This window comes from Poeciliopsis prolifica, unplaced genomic scaffold (assembly GCF_027474105.1).
Source record: "Poeciliopsis prolifica strain line A6 unplaced genomic scaffold, Auburn_PproV2 SCAFFOLD001, whole genome shotgun sequence".
NCBI lineage: Eukaryota > Metazoa > Chordata > Actinopteri > Cyprinodontiformes > Poeciliidae > Poeciliopsis > Poeciliopsis prolifica.
Genome location: NW_026562376.1, coordinates 23,124,172 through 23,142,169, shown reverse-complemented (window position 1 = coordinate 23,142,169; position 17,998 = coordinate 23,124,172). Strand labels below are relative to the sequence as shown.

At 43.0% G+C, this 17,998-nt stretch overlaps 1 protein-coding gene across 7 annotated transcripts in view; it reads right to left on the bottom strand.

Moving 5' to 3' along the window:
- Nucleotides 1-17,998, bottom strand: part of LOC129367124 (unconventional myosin-IXAa-like) — a 121,329-nt gene that overhangs the window by 26,695 nt on the left and 76,636 nt on the right. For all 7 annotated transcript variants that reach the window (XM_055041406.1, XM_055041432.1, XM_055041414.1 and 4 more), the window contains exons 9-12: nucleotides 15,666-15,755; nucleotides 11,307-11,423; nucleotides 9,281-9,415; nucleotides 656-777 (exon numbers count right to left, since the gene is read on the bottom strand). In XM_055041406.1, the coding sequence (XP_054897381.1) occupies nucleotides 656-777; nucleotides 9,281-9,415; nucleotides 11,307-11,423; nucleotides 15,666-15,755 (464 nt within the window). The remainder of the gene's footprint in view (nucleotides 1-655; nucleotides 778-9,280; nucleotides 9,416-11,306; nucleotides 11,424-15,665; nucleotides 15,756-17,998) is intronic.

Sequence of the window (17,998 nt, the reverse complement as noted above, 5' to 3'; positions counted from 1 at the left end):
CCTCAACTCCCCACCCCCACATGGGGGTAACCTAATCCTTCTCTCAAGAGGCCCCTGCTAGCTTCACTAACTGTGAGTGATGAGATCTCTAAGCATCTTCCCTTCTCTCCCTATAACCTGTTAGCGTGAAGCTTGCTCAGTGGAATGCAGTCATACAAGGACTGTATCATGGGGCTGTATGCAAATGCACATCACAGTTTACATAAGATCAAAACTACACCCTTATTTACTTAGATTTACCCATCAGGACATTATGAAAACAATAGTTTTTCTATTTCAAGTTCTGAAACTGTCAAAATCTAACTCGAAGTGAACAACAACAAAAAAAAGTAGATAGTTTACTGGTTTGAAGCACAGATGTATATTAAAGGGGTGGTGTTGTGTATTTTTCAGGTACATAGTGCCATTTCATAGCACAAACAAACAACTATGTTACCTTCAGTTACAGAATTTTTCTGTTTATATATATATCAAATATATAACTTTAAATTGGGCCTTCGTGTCTTTAAGAAGCTCCTGCTCTTTCTGAAAATCACTTCAATGTTTTTCAATAACCCTAGCCCTCCAGAAAAGCCCAGACCCTGATGTTTAGGCCCCTCCACCGTTTTCACATCGACTAAATGAGAATCTGTCTGACTCCATAGCTGAGACGTACTTGCACTCCTCGTCCAGCAGGTGGAACAGAGCCGTGGGTTTCTTGCTGATGAGGTTGAGGCAGCCGCTGTTGTCGCTGTAGTCGATGTTGTGCCATGTGATGCCCTCAGCCCGGTACTCCTCCTGGAAACAAAAGCGACAAATCACCTCCATTAATAAAAAACACAAAACAGGAGTTAGGTGACGAAGATTAAAGTAGACCTGGTAACTGATTCTCATGATGTCATTGCCCAGTCGCTATGGAGATATTAAAGACAATTTCCCAGGTTATATGTTTCACATCTACACTAATCCGCTAATACACTAGTAGCTTCGCAAATTTTTTGTTTGCCGTTTTTGCTAACGTTAGAAACGTTAGCACACTTAGCCTCCCTTGAAATACTTTCTCCACATACATTCGAATGAACAAATATACCCGGTTGTTTCGTAAACTTTCTGTTGAACAAAGTTTGCCATCCGTACTGGAGTTCCCTTTTGACGACTGTACAGTAACAAAATAAAACACAGACAGTACAGAAGATATAACTATAAATGCAACACATTGGGTCTTCGTCTCTTTAAGAAGCTCCTGCTCTTTCTGATAATCACTTCAGAAAGATATGCATGAAGAAGATTCTTAGATTATTATGAAGAAGATTCTTATCTTCTTCATGCATATCTCGACATGAAGAAGATTTAAATGCAACACATAAGGCCTTTGTGAAATGTAAATTATAATGTCAAAATTAATGTCCAGAGCTGGAGACTCCAGCTCTGGTCACGTCCTCGTTTTGTCTCCAGGGACGAAAGAGACACAGACTCCTTCAGCTTGGACCTGAAGTAAGGGAGGAATCAAAATGTGTGGGTTGGATTGTGTGTTAAGTTCCCCTCTGCAAGCGAGGATGGTGTGTTCAGGCACATCTGACAGAGGCATGTAAACAGCTCACCGGTCACAGTGGACGGCTGACAGAAACCAAGACCAGGCGAGCTCAAAACGATCAGCGGTAGCGAGGCAGCGAGCTGAGGAGGGAGCTGCTATCAGGATAATCAACAAAAAAAAAACCCATAAAAGTTTAAAAACAAAAACAGCTAATTACAAATTTTTCTGCACAATAAGACCGGGCCCTGAATGAGCGCTAAGCTAAAAATAAAACCTTAAATTGAGGTAAAATGCATTCATTTTTCTTATTGCAAGAGGCCCAAATAAAGGTAAAAACTTTGGTTTTGCCTTTATCAAAATCGTTGTTGCCCATACATGCTCAACAAAGAGGGAAAGACAAGAGAACATGCTGCTAAAGATGGTTTCTTCCTAAACTTGGACATGGCTACAAAGTAACAAGCGAACTAGAACTAGAGAGCGAGGATGGACTTAAACTTTTATCACAATATTTTGGCACTAATGTGGTAATAAAAAAAAAGTATTACTTTTTGTTTAGGTAACTAGACTAACAGAGATCACAGCCCCGAAAACACAAATACTGCTCTTGAAAAACATTTTAATTTTGTAATTTAGTCACAATAAGCAGCGCAAAGTATCTGCATTTGATTGCATTTTCTGATTTACTGTTGCTCTGATTGAGCAAACAGTGAAGAAAACAGTAAAACTCAATGTTAATTGGAATATATCGTGATGGCGATAAATCAAAATTCTTTTCACGATTAATAATAAACGATACGATAAATGACCGCCACCCAATAAGCTCAGCGGGACATTTTATAGTGACATTTTTCGCCTACATTTCTTTCTGCGCGCTCTCTTTTTGTGGTCAACATTTCACAAATAGTCACAGATGGCGCTTCAGTGCATCCTTCAACAGCTTCATCAGGGAGACAAAACAAAATGCTGCAGGACATAAATTCGCTCGGTGCACTTTTTGTCTCTCCAGCCACGCAGCGGCTCTCTATTTAGCTCGTAAGGAAGAAAAGCTAACGAGTGATGCGGCGAACGCGGGAATAGAGCAATGTGTGTTTGAAATACAAGCCGAACCAGTTTCAGGGCAGTAAAAGAAAGTACGACAACCATCCGCAACATGCGCCACCTAATTATTAAAACTGAAACAGCAGGGGAATATTTAAGGCATATCCAACGCGTCTGGCCCGGTTGTTTTTACCCTCCTTTTAATGAATCACCGACGGAGCATTCGGAGCATGTGGAGTTTTTATTTTTTAAACAGAGGCCGCAGTACATCACACTCAGTGAAAGCAGAACCATAAAAAAAGCTGCATGCGTTTGCTCTTGCTCCAACCACATCAAGGCGAGAGCCTGACGGTGTTCAGCTGGTGAAATTTGTTGCGTCTGGGAGACACTGAGTGCACACACGTGTTGACTCGGGGAGAGAGGGACAATTAACTGCAGACACGCGGATGGAGAGATGAACGCAATCACACACACGCACACATCCGTTTTATTGCAGATCACGCAGCAGGCCAACATAAACAGGCCGACCCGGCTGTGCGTTTGGAGACCGTGGGTCGAAAACGCTTTGACTCAACAGCAGAGAGACTCGCGCGTCGTCGCCGCGCTGAAAGCATTTCGGACGTGAACCGACGTCGAAGTTCCGTCTTTAAGCTCTTTGCTTCATGACTGAATTAGATAAAACAACAAGCTGAAGTTAAACTATCATGAAAAAGACACACAAAATCATTGCAACCCTGCTAAACACTGTGGATTTTAACAAAGACTTTTATTAAAGGCTCAGACGAGTGTTTGAACTTTTCAAACGCTCGTCTGAGTGGGTTTCAGTTCGCCCAGCCCAGACAAAGCTCAATTAGTCACAAGAACCGGAAGCCTGATGAAAACAATAAAGCTGCTTCCACTGGAGAGCAAATGACCAGCATGCAGCCAGATGGACAAGTAAAGAAAATAAAGAAGAAAAGAAAGAAAGGAAAAGCAGCTGCTGGACATGAAGAACGTCCTCACAAAAGGACAAACACAAGCAGCTTTTTTATTCCTGGATCTCAAGGCTTCTCAAAACAAAGGCTAAATCAAAGTGAATGCCGAATTTGAGGACGCGTCGATCCTCCCCGAAGAGCTGCGTTCCTGAGAAACTGTGTCTGACAGAACTGTTAGGGATTGTGGTTATTAAAGTAGGACGTTAAAGCTAGCTTCAAATGCTAAGTCTGCCTTTCCTTTCAAGCTTCAACATAGTAAAACTCAGTTTTAAAGGGAGGGACCCATTGGTCAACTTTACTTTTGCATAGAGTACAGCTAGAGGGCTTTCAAAGCAAGAAAGCCATTAGAAATATCCTGCTCATTTGGTCTTAAATGACTGAATTACATCTTCACTGTACTGCCAAGTTTGGCTGAGGCCTGGTAACAAACGATGCATTTGATTTGGCTTTGTTGGAGCAACGGGGCTGTAGATCAGATCACATGATACGTGATGTGGAAAAAAGTGTTTCTATTGCATATATGGCCAAAAACCTCCTCATTTTAATAAAAAAAATCTGTTTTTTTCTAAATCCGTGAATTTGTTTTTGTAATTTCAATTGACGCAAATTCTACCGGTTACCCCTCTATGCACTCGGCGCATGTCTCTGCCTGTTCCTTAAAATGTTGGACTGAATTTGTCCGCCATACTGTGTGACCTGAGAGACTTAACGCATGTGAAGGCAGGCTCGGAAATCCCAGAGCAAATCTCAATCTGCAAGCAGTAATAATAATAATAATAAATCCCACCAGGCTCCCGCTGCGCCGAGAGAAGCAGGGAGTCGTGTTGTGGTCGGTGAGGTTGGTCAGGGTTTGGCTGTGCAGGTGTCCCTCTGTCCAATAGTCAGTTGTCGTGGGCATGTGGAGCGGCGCGGCGCTCTGGGAAGCATGAGTCGCGTTTGGCCCAACGCCCTCAGTGTGGAGGTGAGGAAGGCTGACTGGGCTTGTGTTTGATCCCTTCATTAACCTCCGTCGATGCCCGTCTTTCATTAAGCAGGGGTTTGTTTTCATTGGGCGAACTGGGAGAAAAGGGTAGCTAGCTGTGAATGTAGAAAGCTAAAGAAAAGGCAAGAAGAGTTCAAAGGCCAACTGCACTGCACGAAATCCAATCACTTTCATTGTTATTAGAATAAATTAAAAAAACTCCCAAACGCGTTATTGTGTAACCTTGGCGGCGGCCCTGACAGGCAGATGGTTCGTATTTCAGTGTGACGTCTCGCAGGCTAAACAGCAGCCTGTATTTGCCGAGGGCGGCGGCAAAACGTGTGTTTTCTTAAACTGATACATCATCAAAACAAAGACAAGCGATCCGGCCCCCGTTGGCACGTGGAGCGTAAACACCCCCTGCCCTCCGCGGCCCGGTCCGGCTGTGGGCCCGGGTGGGTCAGGTGCTGTTGGCTCTGGCTGCTGTTCCGAAAGAAAAACACTCGCCGCTGATGAGGAAAGCTGATTGGCTGGAGGGGAGATGGGCCCAGAGGAGGTTAAACGTTAAAAAGAAGAATTGAGACCCAAAAATCTCTTTTCTTTTTTTTTCTGAGCAGATATTCCCAGATATTACGGACGCTTTGTTGACATTAGAAAGCCGCAAATTCACAACAGTGAACGGGTTCCCCTTGAACTTTGTCCTTGGGTTGCCATGGCGACCACACACCCTAATGGTCGTTGTCGGGACGTTTTGGAATAAACAAAACATAAATGACAACCGTTTTGAAAGTAATGCTCCTTTAAGCTTTCTAAACATCTAGCAAATATTATGAAAAGCAAATGTTGCAAAATTTTACGTTACGATCCCTTAATCAAATCCAAAAATGAATAAAAGCTGCAACTAATGATTATTCTAGTGATCGATTATTCTGACGATTAATCGGATTTAAAATATGATCTCAGTCAACAGATTTTTTAATATAACCTCTTCAGTATTTTTGATATAGTATTCCTAATTAAAATGTGCGAATGAATAACAATTCCTCTTTTAAATAAGTAAATAAACATTTTACGTGAACATGTTGGACATCATAAAATGGCACATGTCTGCATATAAATATTTATAGGTCATATTTTCCAGCAAATTGTCAGTTTTTCAGTCTGTCATATTCTTTCTGACAGACGGAAAAAAAAATCTAAGAAAGCCTAAACCAATCAACAGCATATGGCTACAATAGTTAGGTTCGTTAAAACCAGAACCCAGAAAAATTCTCCCAACCGAGCCACAGGCAGCCGCTGCCAGAAGCCTCCGATCCAAAAGATCAAGGCGTTGGTCGGTTCCCGTCCAGATGATGTCTGCACAGCTTTACCCAAACAAACACCAATCACTACAAGTCCGGTCCCGCTCCATCGGGGGCCAGACCGGCCCGTCTCGGAGCGGCCCTGAGCACCACTCCGCCTCAACCGTCATCCTGTAATGTAAACCCGCTGACAAGCAGCTTGCCAAAAGTTTGGAGTCAAACTCCCTCCTCCGCCCCTTCCAGCAACTTCAAGATAAACACGAACTCTGCTGGAACAATGCAGGGCACCGACAGGTGGGTTAAGAGCTTCTGCAGCACCTTCCCGCATTTATTTTATCGACGTAAAAAAACAAATGAAAGGTTCAGTAAAAGCAGATAATCATCAGGAAGTAGCACAGAGCAACCGACGAGTCAGCGATGTTTCACCAGGGGAACGGGTGATAAATCAGGTCGCATTTGGTTTCTGCTTTGCATGCGGCGTAACGGACAGAACAGAAAACCAGGACTCGGTCCCAAACGTCCATCAAGGGTACTGGCTTAAAAGTCCAGTGATGTAACAAAGCAGGGTGCTAATTATTCCTAAACTACTCATTTATTGTAGCTGAACCGGTTTGACAGAAGTGCCAACAGCAGCGTTTGTGCTTGGATACGTGTGAGTGTGTGTGTACCGAGGTTTGCGGTGCCGGAGGGCCAACAGTCAGAAACGAGACGACCCAGCTGTCGGCACGCAGCGGATTGGCAGTTTTGTGATCTCCACTGACAGATAACGCGCTCATTTGCTGCTCTTTTCGCTGCTCTTTTCGCTGCCGCTCGCTCAGGTTTCAGCTAACAGCAACTGGCTGGAGCAGATCAGCTTTTCAGCACGGAGACAAGATAGACTTAGATCTGACAGCTACAGCGATATAAGCCAACCCATCGACAATCATCTCCTTGTAGCATCATCATTTATGTTCCCTCTTCCAGGCATTCTTTGTCTCGCTCCTCAGATGGGCTTCTGGACCAAACCCACACACAGATTTACAAGTGGTCTGAATGATGACGGCACTTCGTGAACATAAAACACAGCGATTCACAAAGCGCCTCATGCTCTGTCACGGTACAACTGCAGAGTACAGTGTGTTTTATTGGGATTTAAATAAAGTTGCATATTGGATTGAAAGGAAACCATGAAATCCCTGAAAATGTAAAAAGTAGAATTGAAACTGAGCCGCTAGTAACTTTGCACATCTGGGATTTTGGCTCGTTCTTATTCAGAGACAATTTCAAGCTCCATCAGTCTGAAGACAGAATCTCTGTGGACATCAGTTTCATGTCTCGCCAAGGACGCTCACTGGGTTTTAGGTCAGGACTTTACAAGGTGAACAAGCACTAGTCTACCCCATCCCATTAGCTCCGGCTGCATGTTCAGAGTTAAGCCCACATATCGGGTTCGGTTCCATTAAAGTTGGGTGTGACTCCATATGCACCACCTTCGCTCATAGAGTGACGTAAATCCACTGGAGAATCAATGAAGGCAATACAGGGATGAACCACCCACCTTTATCTCTGACCCAGTCCACTTTCACTGAGCTCCAGTTCGTTTGCTTAGAATATCTGGTTGGTTTGGGGAAGTGCGAAAGCAGCACAATCAAACTTTGACGCCGACCAAAAAAAGCGAACGCTGGTCAACCCAGAGACCCGGGTGTCGGTTTGGATGAGGTGAACTCTCGTGCAATTTGTATGAATATGTGAATGCCAAACAGGCCGGAGACCGCTCTAATGGTAGGAAGTGGACTATAGTGCAGGGCATTCTGGGTAAATACAACCAGGACAAATGTGGGAGAAATGGCTTGTGGTATTTTACCAAAGACAAAAGAGAAATCCTACATTCGCCAACCTCTCATGCCACTCCATTGGTGTTTACCGGCTGCAAAGAAGGAAGTTGCGCTCAGTGTCTTCTTTTGCGGTTTTTGTGATGATTGCTCTAGTGGTTGTTGGTGCAGCGCCGCCTCAGGTGAGGAGGGGAACAGGTCGCTCAAGGTGTGTGGATCATTTGAAAGGCAGTGTGAAAATGTAACAAATATGGCAATTTCGGTCCCCAGTCAAACACAAGACTTTCAATTAAAGAGTTACAACAACATTTAATGGGATAAAGAAAGTATTTTTTAATTAAATTGAAAACAACCAAAGAAACCTGAAGGGTCTTCACGAAAAACCTGACAAGCTCACAAGGTGAAGAGCGGCGAACAGCTGGAATCTGTTTACCTCTTAGTCGTCTGAAGGCATCTGGTTGCTTTCTTATGTAGGAGCGTCATTGTTAAGGGGGTTGAAAGATTGAGACCACAGACTTCAGACTAAATGTGTAACCAAAGCCAAGCTGGAGCTAACGTGCCCTTTCAATCTGACCTTTTGGCCTTCAAGAAAGCTAATCTGACGTAGCTGCACATTTACAGAAGAAAGATATACATTTATTATTAAGAACAAGAAAAGCTTCGGAGCTTTTCTTTTTTGTAGCATGGCAACGCGAAAACACGCTTTCAGGAACGTTTAGATGACAACAGGAGCAAACATGAACTGAACGCCTCTTTGTTCCTCCTGTGGCAACAGATTTTCCTCCCCATACGTTCTGTTGTGTTATTCTTCCTCTGTCGGCGTGGCTGCCTTTGATGCTAATGCTCTTTATCAACGGCTGCCACCAGAAGGGCACCTGCCCTGACTTTACACATCAAAGTAAGTCCGAAGCCTCTCCTATCTGCCTCTGATTGCGCCGCAGCCGATCCAGAGCTTCTCACTATCCAGGAAGTCGTTCATTCTGACACACCGAGCTTAGCTACAGCGCCCGTCCCTTTGAAACGGAGACAGGAGAGGCGGTTCGGCCCCTCTACTCCACCGGCAACAATTTATCACAAACATGAAAGCGTTTCTGAGCAGAGCGCGAGGCGTACAGTCATAGCCGTGCATCAAGTGACATCAGTGTGTGTCAAAGTGCTGGAGGCAAACATGGAGGCATGTACAGGTTCAAATCAGTCCACACATTAGAGCAGCAGGCGAGTCAAGTCAAGAAAGTAAGCAAGAAAAATTGAAAAAATGGAAAAAAGAGAGAAAATTGTGAAAAACGGTACGTTAAGGAAAACAGAAAATAGTCTTTAGAAAAATAAAGCAAAGACGAGAAGAGCTAAAGTAAAGCAAAGGGTAGGAATGCATAGAAAAGTTCAAACAAGATAAGGAGAGAAAAGAAGGTAAATAGAACAGGAAAAAATCGAACAGAAAGGAAGGGTTAAGAAAAGAAAGAAAAATAAAAGAAATGGTGAAAACCAAAAATAAAGGACAAGAAATGGAAGTAAGAAGGAAAATTATTGCTAAAACAAACAAACAAACAAAAAAAAAGAAATCTAGAAACAGTAACAGAAGAGAACAGGAAGGCTAAATAAAATAGAAAAAAAAAGAACTGAAATCAGGAAAATTGTAGAGCAAAATCAAGAAAAACATTAAAAAATAAGTTAAAATCCTGAACCTGCTCCAGCTTGAAGATGTGTTGGTTGAAGTAGTGTTGGAGGCGCTCGTTGGCGAAGTTGATGCAGAACTGTTCGAAGCTGTTGTTCTCGTAATCCTCGAAGCCGAAGATGTCCAGCACTCCTATGGAGAGGATCTGCAGGAACAAAATAAATAAAATTAAAAAATGACAGAATAAAAACAAACAGATCAGACATTTTTCAACTTGTAGAGTTTAGTAGAAAATGTTCCAACACTATAGAGAAATGTATGGTCCTTTAGGATCGCCTGGTGCATTTTTATTTGGTTGACTTTAATGGTGCGTTTCTTTTTCTCATTTCTTTTTCTACCCTGTTCTTTGCGGGCCCCGCTCTGCAGTTTGCTCTGTGGACGTCATGTAGATTCATGCAGTCATTTATCGCTCCCCCCTCCGGGAGGCAGTCCCTCGCCTTTAATTATGAAATGGACCACAAGACCCGTTTCGAGTTTCATTTCACTTACTTTAATTCTATCTGTCCATGTTTTATTTCTCTCTCAAGCCCAGCTTTTGTTTTTTTTTAAACCAAAAACACACGCCAACACAGGTTGAACATATAAACTCAACGGGAGAACCGTGACCTTGACACAAAGTGCAACCTCATTGGCTTCAGATACACACACACACAAACGCGCGTGCGCACACAAACGCTGATGATGTCAGTGTACACACACTACACTGTAGGGAGTAAAATGAGCTGAGGGGAACTTGATGCCATCTGCCCAAATGCCCCTGGCACAGACTGATGAATGCACACACACACACACACACACACACACACACACACACACACACACACACACACACACACACACACACACAGTTTCTAATTTGCTAGATGCTCCCACTGGGCACGACTTGCCAGCTGCCAATCCAACATGCACGCCACAAAGAGGATGACGAAAAACCAGAGAAATAAAACGCCAGGAGACAGGAGGACGAAACAGCCAGGCTGACATCTAAATGCTTCTCCATCAATATGTTCGACTGATTTTACAGCGCAAAACACAACTACGCCCTATTACACAAATGCTGCAACGTGACATCACTCGCACAAGATCCCGCCCCCCCAGCTGTCGAGTTGTCTTAGCGTTAAATCTTAAAAGTGTGTGAAATAAAAGAACCATCTGCCACAAATCAAGTCAATAAAAATTTGACTTCAAAAAAATAAGCATAAGGAGAAAGAAGTAGGTTAGCTATGCTAGCTTGACTCTGACAAATGTAACAAGTAGATGTGCTGCAGAACTCACATATTTTTCGGTTCAGTGAAAAATTTTCAACTTTTATCAAGACAGAAAGAGAAAAGCAGATGAATGGGAACCAATTTGGGCAATTGTTACAAAAAAATCTATGATTTTTGATAATTATTAGGAAATTTGCTGTGATTTTTAAAATATCTGTCTTTAAGTTTTAAAATTAAGATAAAGTTCAAACTTTTGCAGAAAAGAAGATGTAAACTTTTTTTTCTGTGGGAGGTTGAAATTAGTTTACAACTGTGAAAAAAACACATTTAAAACAATATCACTAGTATTTTTAATATAATTCATGGAAATCTATTTATTTCATTTATATTCAAAGCATTTGCTGATACTTTATTATTTTAAATCAGTTATTTAGAGCCACAGGTTGCAGACCTCTGAAGGTCTGAAGTTTGGCTCATGAATCATAACTTGATTCCTTATGAATCAGCTGTGATTTTGCAGCAATATGATGAATGTGCATAAAAACGTATTGCCAGCCGATGTGCTACAGTACGATGAAACATGAAAATGATGCAACACCCGTTGGAACTACTGCTGTGGTCATGATTGGTCAGCAGCAAAAGCTCACTGGGCTCATCATGCTCTCATTTTACTTCCTGCATCAATTATCCACCCTCCAGTGAACAACGAGAAGCACATCGTCAACATCAGCGCAAAGTGGGTGACAAAGTAACATCACGGTTCCACTTCTGTCCTGATTCTGTAGCTACGTGTTTGTATTCGCCGTCAGTTTGGGTTTTTGAGCCCACCTTTGAGCTGTCCTCCAGGTCCTTGTTGTTGAGCAGGGCGTGGTTCGTCCTGAAAACGATCCAGTCAAACAGCGCGCTGTACAGAGACTTGGCCATCGAGTCTCTCACTGTGTTGGCCTAAAAAAAACACATTCATAAGGTTAGTTTCTTTCAAACAGGAACACATAAGCTAGTTGAATGATTTTGTTTGGAAAGTTCTACACTCAACAAAAAGTCAGTATTGCTTAAAAAAAACCCCAAAACAAACTAAGAGTTAAATCACAAATCTTGGTCTTTGATTTGCTGGTCATAAAAACAAATGTTATTAGATGATAAATTGTCGAATATTTGCAATGAACAATTGCATTGTTATTTTTTGAGACCATTTTCAATTAATAATAATAATAATAATAATAATAATAATAATAATGGCATATCAATGAGAGTACACCCTCTCAAAAATAAAAAAACGTCAATATCTAAAGATCATTTAACACTGGAAAACACTTTAAATATCCAAAATACATAAAACAGCACAAACTAAAAAGATTGATGAAGTTGTTGTAACCAAAGTTGCTCTTCAAAAATTATCATTTAGCTTCAGGGAAATGAAAACAGGCAAAAGTGGCAGGTATTTAGTTGGTGTTAGTTAAATCCGGTGTCCCTCAAGGCTCATCTCTGAGACCTGCTTCATTCAGATTTTAATTCAAGGTTTTCTAAAGGTTTCTTTAAAAGCATAAAAAATGAAAGTTTCCCCATTTCCATGAAGAGGACATACTCATCCTTATGACTTGGAGTTTGTCTAAAATAGGTAAAATAGGTGACAGGATAAACACCCCTAGGATTAAGTGGAAGTTTGAACAACAGAGACGGCTCATTTAACGACATGTCTTCAGTCAGATGAAGACAGTTTTCTTCTTTATTGTTTACTGCAACTCCACTGAAGCTCCAGTGCAGGTGCTCCAACTTTAAATGACTCCCAGACGAGAGCATTCAGCTGTCATGATGAAGTAAAACTGCACTTTTGAGAGCCGTCTCTTCGCTCCTGCATTATTGATCGCTTCAGATATTTTTAGTCGACGTCTCTGAACCAACACGGTTATGCAAGATCATTATAAATAATTTAACGCTTCAAAAAAAAAAAAAAAAAAATCGCATTGTGGGTGCCACAGTGGGACTGCCGGGTTGGTAGATTGGATGTGGCATGCTCACTGAGCGTGTACCGTGTCTCACGATGTAATTTAATTATTCAACACATTGGGAACAGCCGAGAACCAGGCTGGAAACAAACGGGTTTTGCCAGAAAAACGTGCAGAACATCTAAAAACAAAACAAAAACAGAGGAGTCCATAGGAGACGACTGTAAACTGGAATGGTTGTAGCCAGTAAACCAGCTCCTGCTGGTATTTGTAATTATATGGCTCTGGGAGGGGAAGTCGTTTGTCTCCGTCTCAGTTTCCACCCTTTTCTTTTTCCTCAGTCTGAAAGTCACCGGGGGTGTCGAGCAGCAGCATGAGTTCCCTCTGCACGTGGCCCGGAGGCTTCCTCGCTGCCAGGCTCGCTTCGCTCAGAGGAGAGCGATGCGGACCGAATGTTTCATCGCGATACTTTGTGGTTCTAATGTGATGATGGCAAAACTGATGACAAAGAACGTTTATTACTTCTTTATTAGGTAGCTGCACTCCTCCCTTTGGCAATGTGCCCCGTGACACCAGTCACGTAAAATAATGCGATTTGCTTCACTAAACACAGTAAATTCTTCTAATCATCTCTTCAAATTTATTGATGCTTTTATTGACCAAACAATGGCAAAAATAGTAATATAGATAACAGCAACATTTGTGGTGGGTTTCAAATGTCATTAATTGGATTTTATTGTGACAACGATAAATCAAAACTCTTATGATGGGAAATTTATCTCGATAAACGATACAATAAAATCCCACCCATAGTTTCACCGGAATCAGCCTGTTTTCATTTGGTATTCAAGCGTCTCTTTTTTATGTCAGAAATTGAATCAGTAAGGTTGTTCATTTGCAAATGGTGAAGTCAGAGTCAGAAAACTTATGACTGCAAAAAAGTGAAACTTAGATCACAGTTAGTCTTTTTACTGGTTTTCCAAAGATGATATGTAATTGTGCATGTTATCCTGTTTTCACACATGGATGTTAGAGGTTTGCTCTCCACTCTTTCTAGCGGAAGCTAAAAACAGTTTGATCTTAAAAATAAGAGCAAGGTGCACAGGAAGAGGCAGGAAGTGATGCAAAACAGTCTGTGGTTGGAATCGCCTTCTGTTGTTCACAGGGACTCTGATGAAGCTTCTCGGTAACTATTATCATACTGACCCTAAGAGCGTCTTTTAATGGACCCGCAATATCTCACGAGCTCACATGATCAGAGCAGATGAACTGCTGTGTTCAAACGCTGTAAAACACCAGTGATGTTTCACAGGAAACCGTTTTGAAGCTGGCAGGAAAAAGCTGGCAGGAAAATCACAGATTCAGAGGAAAAATTCAATTCTGACACATCGTCTCTCTCTCTCTTACATGTAAAACATGAAACATTCTCTCAAATAAACTGAATTTTCATATCTGGCTGACATGGCGATGCTCAGAACAACTAAATATGGATAAACATTTTTTTGCCAGTAAATGGGATGATCTCCAAAGAGAGTTATGTCAAAGATTTCAGCGTTATGTTTGCATCTGGTGTAAAGATGAATCTATTAGAAGTCTTTATATATATTTATTTTAAATATAGAGAGTCCCGACCATTACTGAGACAGTAACCTGCCCGATGGATTCAGCCGGTTCTGAACTTCTCGGCTAAAGTTCAGAAAACGCCGAGCTCTGCTGAGGTTCATGTGCTCACACTCGAGACGCCCTGTCCAAATCTCCCGGCGACAATGTGGGTGGATGGGACAGCTGCCTAGCACACTTTCTCAAACATTCTCATCCAAGTAGGAAGAAATTATTTCTGAGAAGAGACCGCAACGGTTGCCAGGTTCTGTTTTTTTCTCCCCCCACGTTTCCTTTGCATAAAAACAGGCGTGTTATGGATTCCACAGGTGGCCTCCAGTCGCTCCCACGGCCCTCGGTCAAACCGGGGCAAACTTTTACTTTCGCTACTCCTGAAGTGAGTCCGTTAGGACCCGTTTAAATGTCTGTTTTAATACAATCTGTCTTCTGTGTATGATCTGATTCGGGCCAGTTGGCCTCTTTTCACTTTTGGGGGGATTTTTCCACACAATGATTGTATTATCAACAAGGAGATGCAATTTCCTCTTTGCACTCCAGATTAATTCACTATAGCTGTGCTAGCACAAAATTATTTTTCTACATCTGTGAGCTTGAGGCCAAGTCCAGTGCAACAAAGGATACATTTACTACAAACCCAATTACACATCTTTACAAGGGGCACTAATGAATATGACCGTGATCTAAAACAAATAACAGACCACTGTTCTAGTATTTTTTTCTTCACATTTATTTTTGTTATTAATTTTGCGTCTCTATCTCACTCGCTCTGCTTTCTAGCCAACACCCTCACCATGAGAAGCTTTCACATGAGAGGCCTCGGTACAAAGTTTATCACAGAGGCCACTCTCTCACACACACAGCACAGAAGGTCACATTTCTGAACAAATCGTCGGAGCCTCTGCTACGCGCCTCTTTGGAAAAAGTGAATTTGTGTGCGACCGACAGAGAGAGAGGGAGACAAACGCACTGAACAAGAATCTGGTTTCTGGCTTCTGTGCTGTATATTCCAGCGGAGGTTGCACATTCCTAAGAAAAGAGCACATGACTATGGTGAGGTGTGTGTGTGTGTGTGTAGGGGGGGATCATAGGCGAAACTATTGTTGAGCTAAATTGTAGCTGGGATGGCTAACAGGCAACCTACATGTAATGTCTGCTTCCTCAGCCACAAACACGAGCTCAGGTTCTCCGTCTTCAGACCGTTTAGCGGCAGAAGGATAAACAGAGAGAGCTGAACGTTAATGTTCAGTGCAAATTGTCACCAGAGCCGATCTGGGTCAACCAAGGCACCCAGGAGGTTTAATAGAGCACAGACTGCGGGTCCAGAGGGCTGCATGGGCTGGTGTTTAGGAAAACACCACCGCTGCTTTACTCCACAGGAAACAGGAAGTTGCAGAGGAAGAGACCCCCATCAAAGAGTCTGAGAGGCAGCGGGGGCCGGGGGAATGCCACAACAAAACTCCTCACACAGGCACCGAGTCTTTGACACACCGACTACTAATCCCCCCTACAGTTCACAATGACACGTTGCCGCATTTAAACTCTTTTCGGTTCTTGGTGGTGATGCCAGGAACGAGGCGCGCCGCCATGACGGTGGTGCTGCTGCGTTTACAGACAGAATCACCTCTGCTAGTTTGTAGGGAACGATGAGCCTCTCTCCGACGGTCACCGTCTTCCTGGTCGTTAGGGCTTCAAGTAGCATTTCCTCTTTCACCTGGAAAACAAACAGCGATGAATAAAACAAGCCCCAGCTTTAATGTGTTCTATTTGGATTTGATGAGACAGAAAACAAAGTAGCATGTAGTTGTTCACCCATTACAGCTGCGAGTCTTTTGGCTCTACTTTTGTGTTTCTAATAGCTTTGCATAAATACTGGCTGACATTGCTGCCCTGTCCTTAAGGAAATGGAAAGCATCTCTGAGCATCAATATTAGCATCTCTGTAAAGGATTCTAGACTGGGCTTTGACTGGTCCGTTCTAGACTGGGCTTTGACTGGTCTGACATAAACCAGATGTGGGCAACAGTGTCCTGCAGGATTTTATAAGTTTCCCTTCTTGAATATCTGGAAACAGAGGTTGAATTCACACCAGTTCCGTTTAGTTCGCGTTAATCGATTTGCAGTTCGATTGCCCAGAAAGTCCGGTTTGTTTGGTGAGGTGTGAACGTGTTATTGAACTGCTGTAGACCGAAACAAAGAACTCTGGATCCGCCTCTGCCCATGTCTGTCCATATGAAGTGAACTCTGGTTCGAATCCATGTGTGAGCGGAAATGGATCAGCAGGAAGTGGACTGCAGGGCAAGGCATTCTGGGTAAATACAACCAGACAAACGCGTGGGTCTAGAGCTGGTGAGAGAAACGGATCATGGTCATTTCCCAAAGACAAAAGAGAAATCCAACAACTGCTGAAATCTGACGCTACTTCATGTTTACATTTTCTGAAGGAGGAAGTTGTGCTCAGCTTCTTCTTCAGTGGTTTTGCTGTCGTTTCTTTCAGTGGTTCTAGGTGCAGCACGAAGGGGGGTGAACATGTTTTTCAAAGGAATTGAATCATTTGACTGAGTGAAAGAGAACCACACCAGCTGAAAATATAACAAACGTAACCAAGTTTACTGGACTATCAGGTGTGAAAACACCCAGATTCCCCCATCTGATCTCTACAGATCCTCCAGCCCAGTCAGCAGGCAAAATAGCTAAATCCTCTCTTTTAGCTTTAGGTTTGTATCGTGTGTCTATCATTGTAATTTTGACATGAAATGCCACCAAAGGCAGTTCTTTCCATATCAGTCACCATCTTGACCCTTTCTGTCCCGCCGAGGGTCATTAAGGGTCACGTTAACGACCCTCAACCCAAACCCGAGCCACAGCGCTTCCATCTAACGCCGCTGACAGAGATTAGCTTGTTAGCGCTGCTCCATCCACACGTAGGACAATTGAATGTGGCCTGCGGCGGACGGGGCCCCGACGACGGGGGCCACAGTGGGAGCAGCAGATGTCACTGCACACGTCTCCTCTATCAGCAGGAATTATGGGAGAGAGAGACCTGCTGCTGCAGCTGCTGCTGCTGCTGCATGTTTGTATGGACACATCTCTGATATCTTCATGTAAGAAACAGAGTCTGTTGGCATTTTAGTTGACGCCATTAGGGGTCCATTTTGGTGAAGGGCTTTGATAGGGACAGAAGTGGGTTGATGACACTGGAGGAGTGCGTGAGTGTGTGCGAGTGTAGTGAGTAAATCACAGGGGGTGGTATAATCAGACTTCATTTCACACTGCCTGGTAATCCCTCGGCTCGGAGCAAAGCCTATTCTGCTTGCCAGTGATTGGTCTTTAGACGCTACGTTTCCGAGTTTTTGTTGCCTGGTAACAGGCTTAGCGTTCTGCCTTCATCACTGCCCTAATAGCTCAACACTCAGGAGTTTTACAAGCTCTGGTTTGGAGGGGTTTTTTTCCAAGCCTTTCCAAAGTCTTTTGAACTCCTTGAGTCAAGAGCAACCCTATATCTTACGGATGCCAAGTGTCACCGGTCTGGTTTTCAGTCTGCACTGAAACCCTTTTCGCCAATCAATCAACTTCAAACCTCGGATCTAGTTTGACAGCCGTCCGCCAGCCCACACGAGCCACACTTCCTCTTCCAGATTTGCCTCCACAGGAAGCAGGAAGTCCAAGTCAACTCCATTTACCTCGATTTTTTCTCTCCTAAAAAGGTAAAAAAGTCCCTGGTTCACATCTGCTTGACACGTTGAGCCAAAGCGGACGACTCGTGAGTTTTAAGTTGCAGAAAACAGCCACTTATGCCACCCTGTACCAGGCAAAACGCCCCAAAAATATACCCATGATGCATCAACACCCTGCCTGCTCTTTCTACTCTTATCCTGAATTAGAAGATGGGAATGTGCAAAAATCTTTAATGTTGATTTCACTTTGTTGTGTTTCTAATGCATCATCCTGGTTTTTT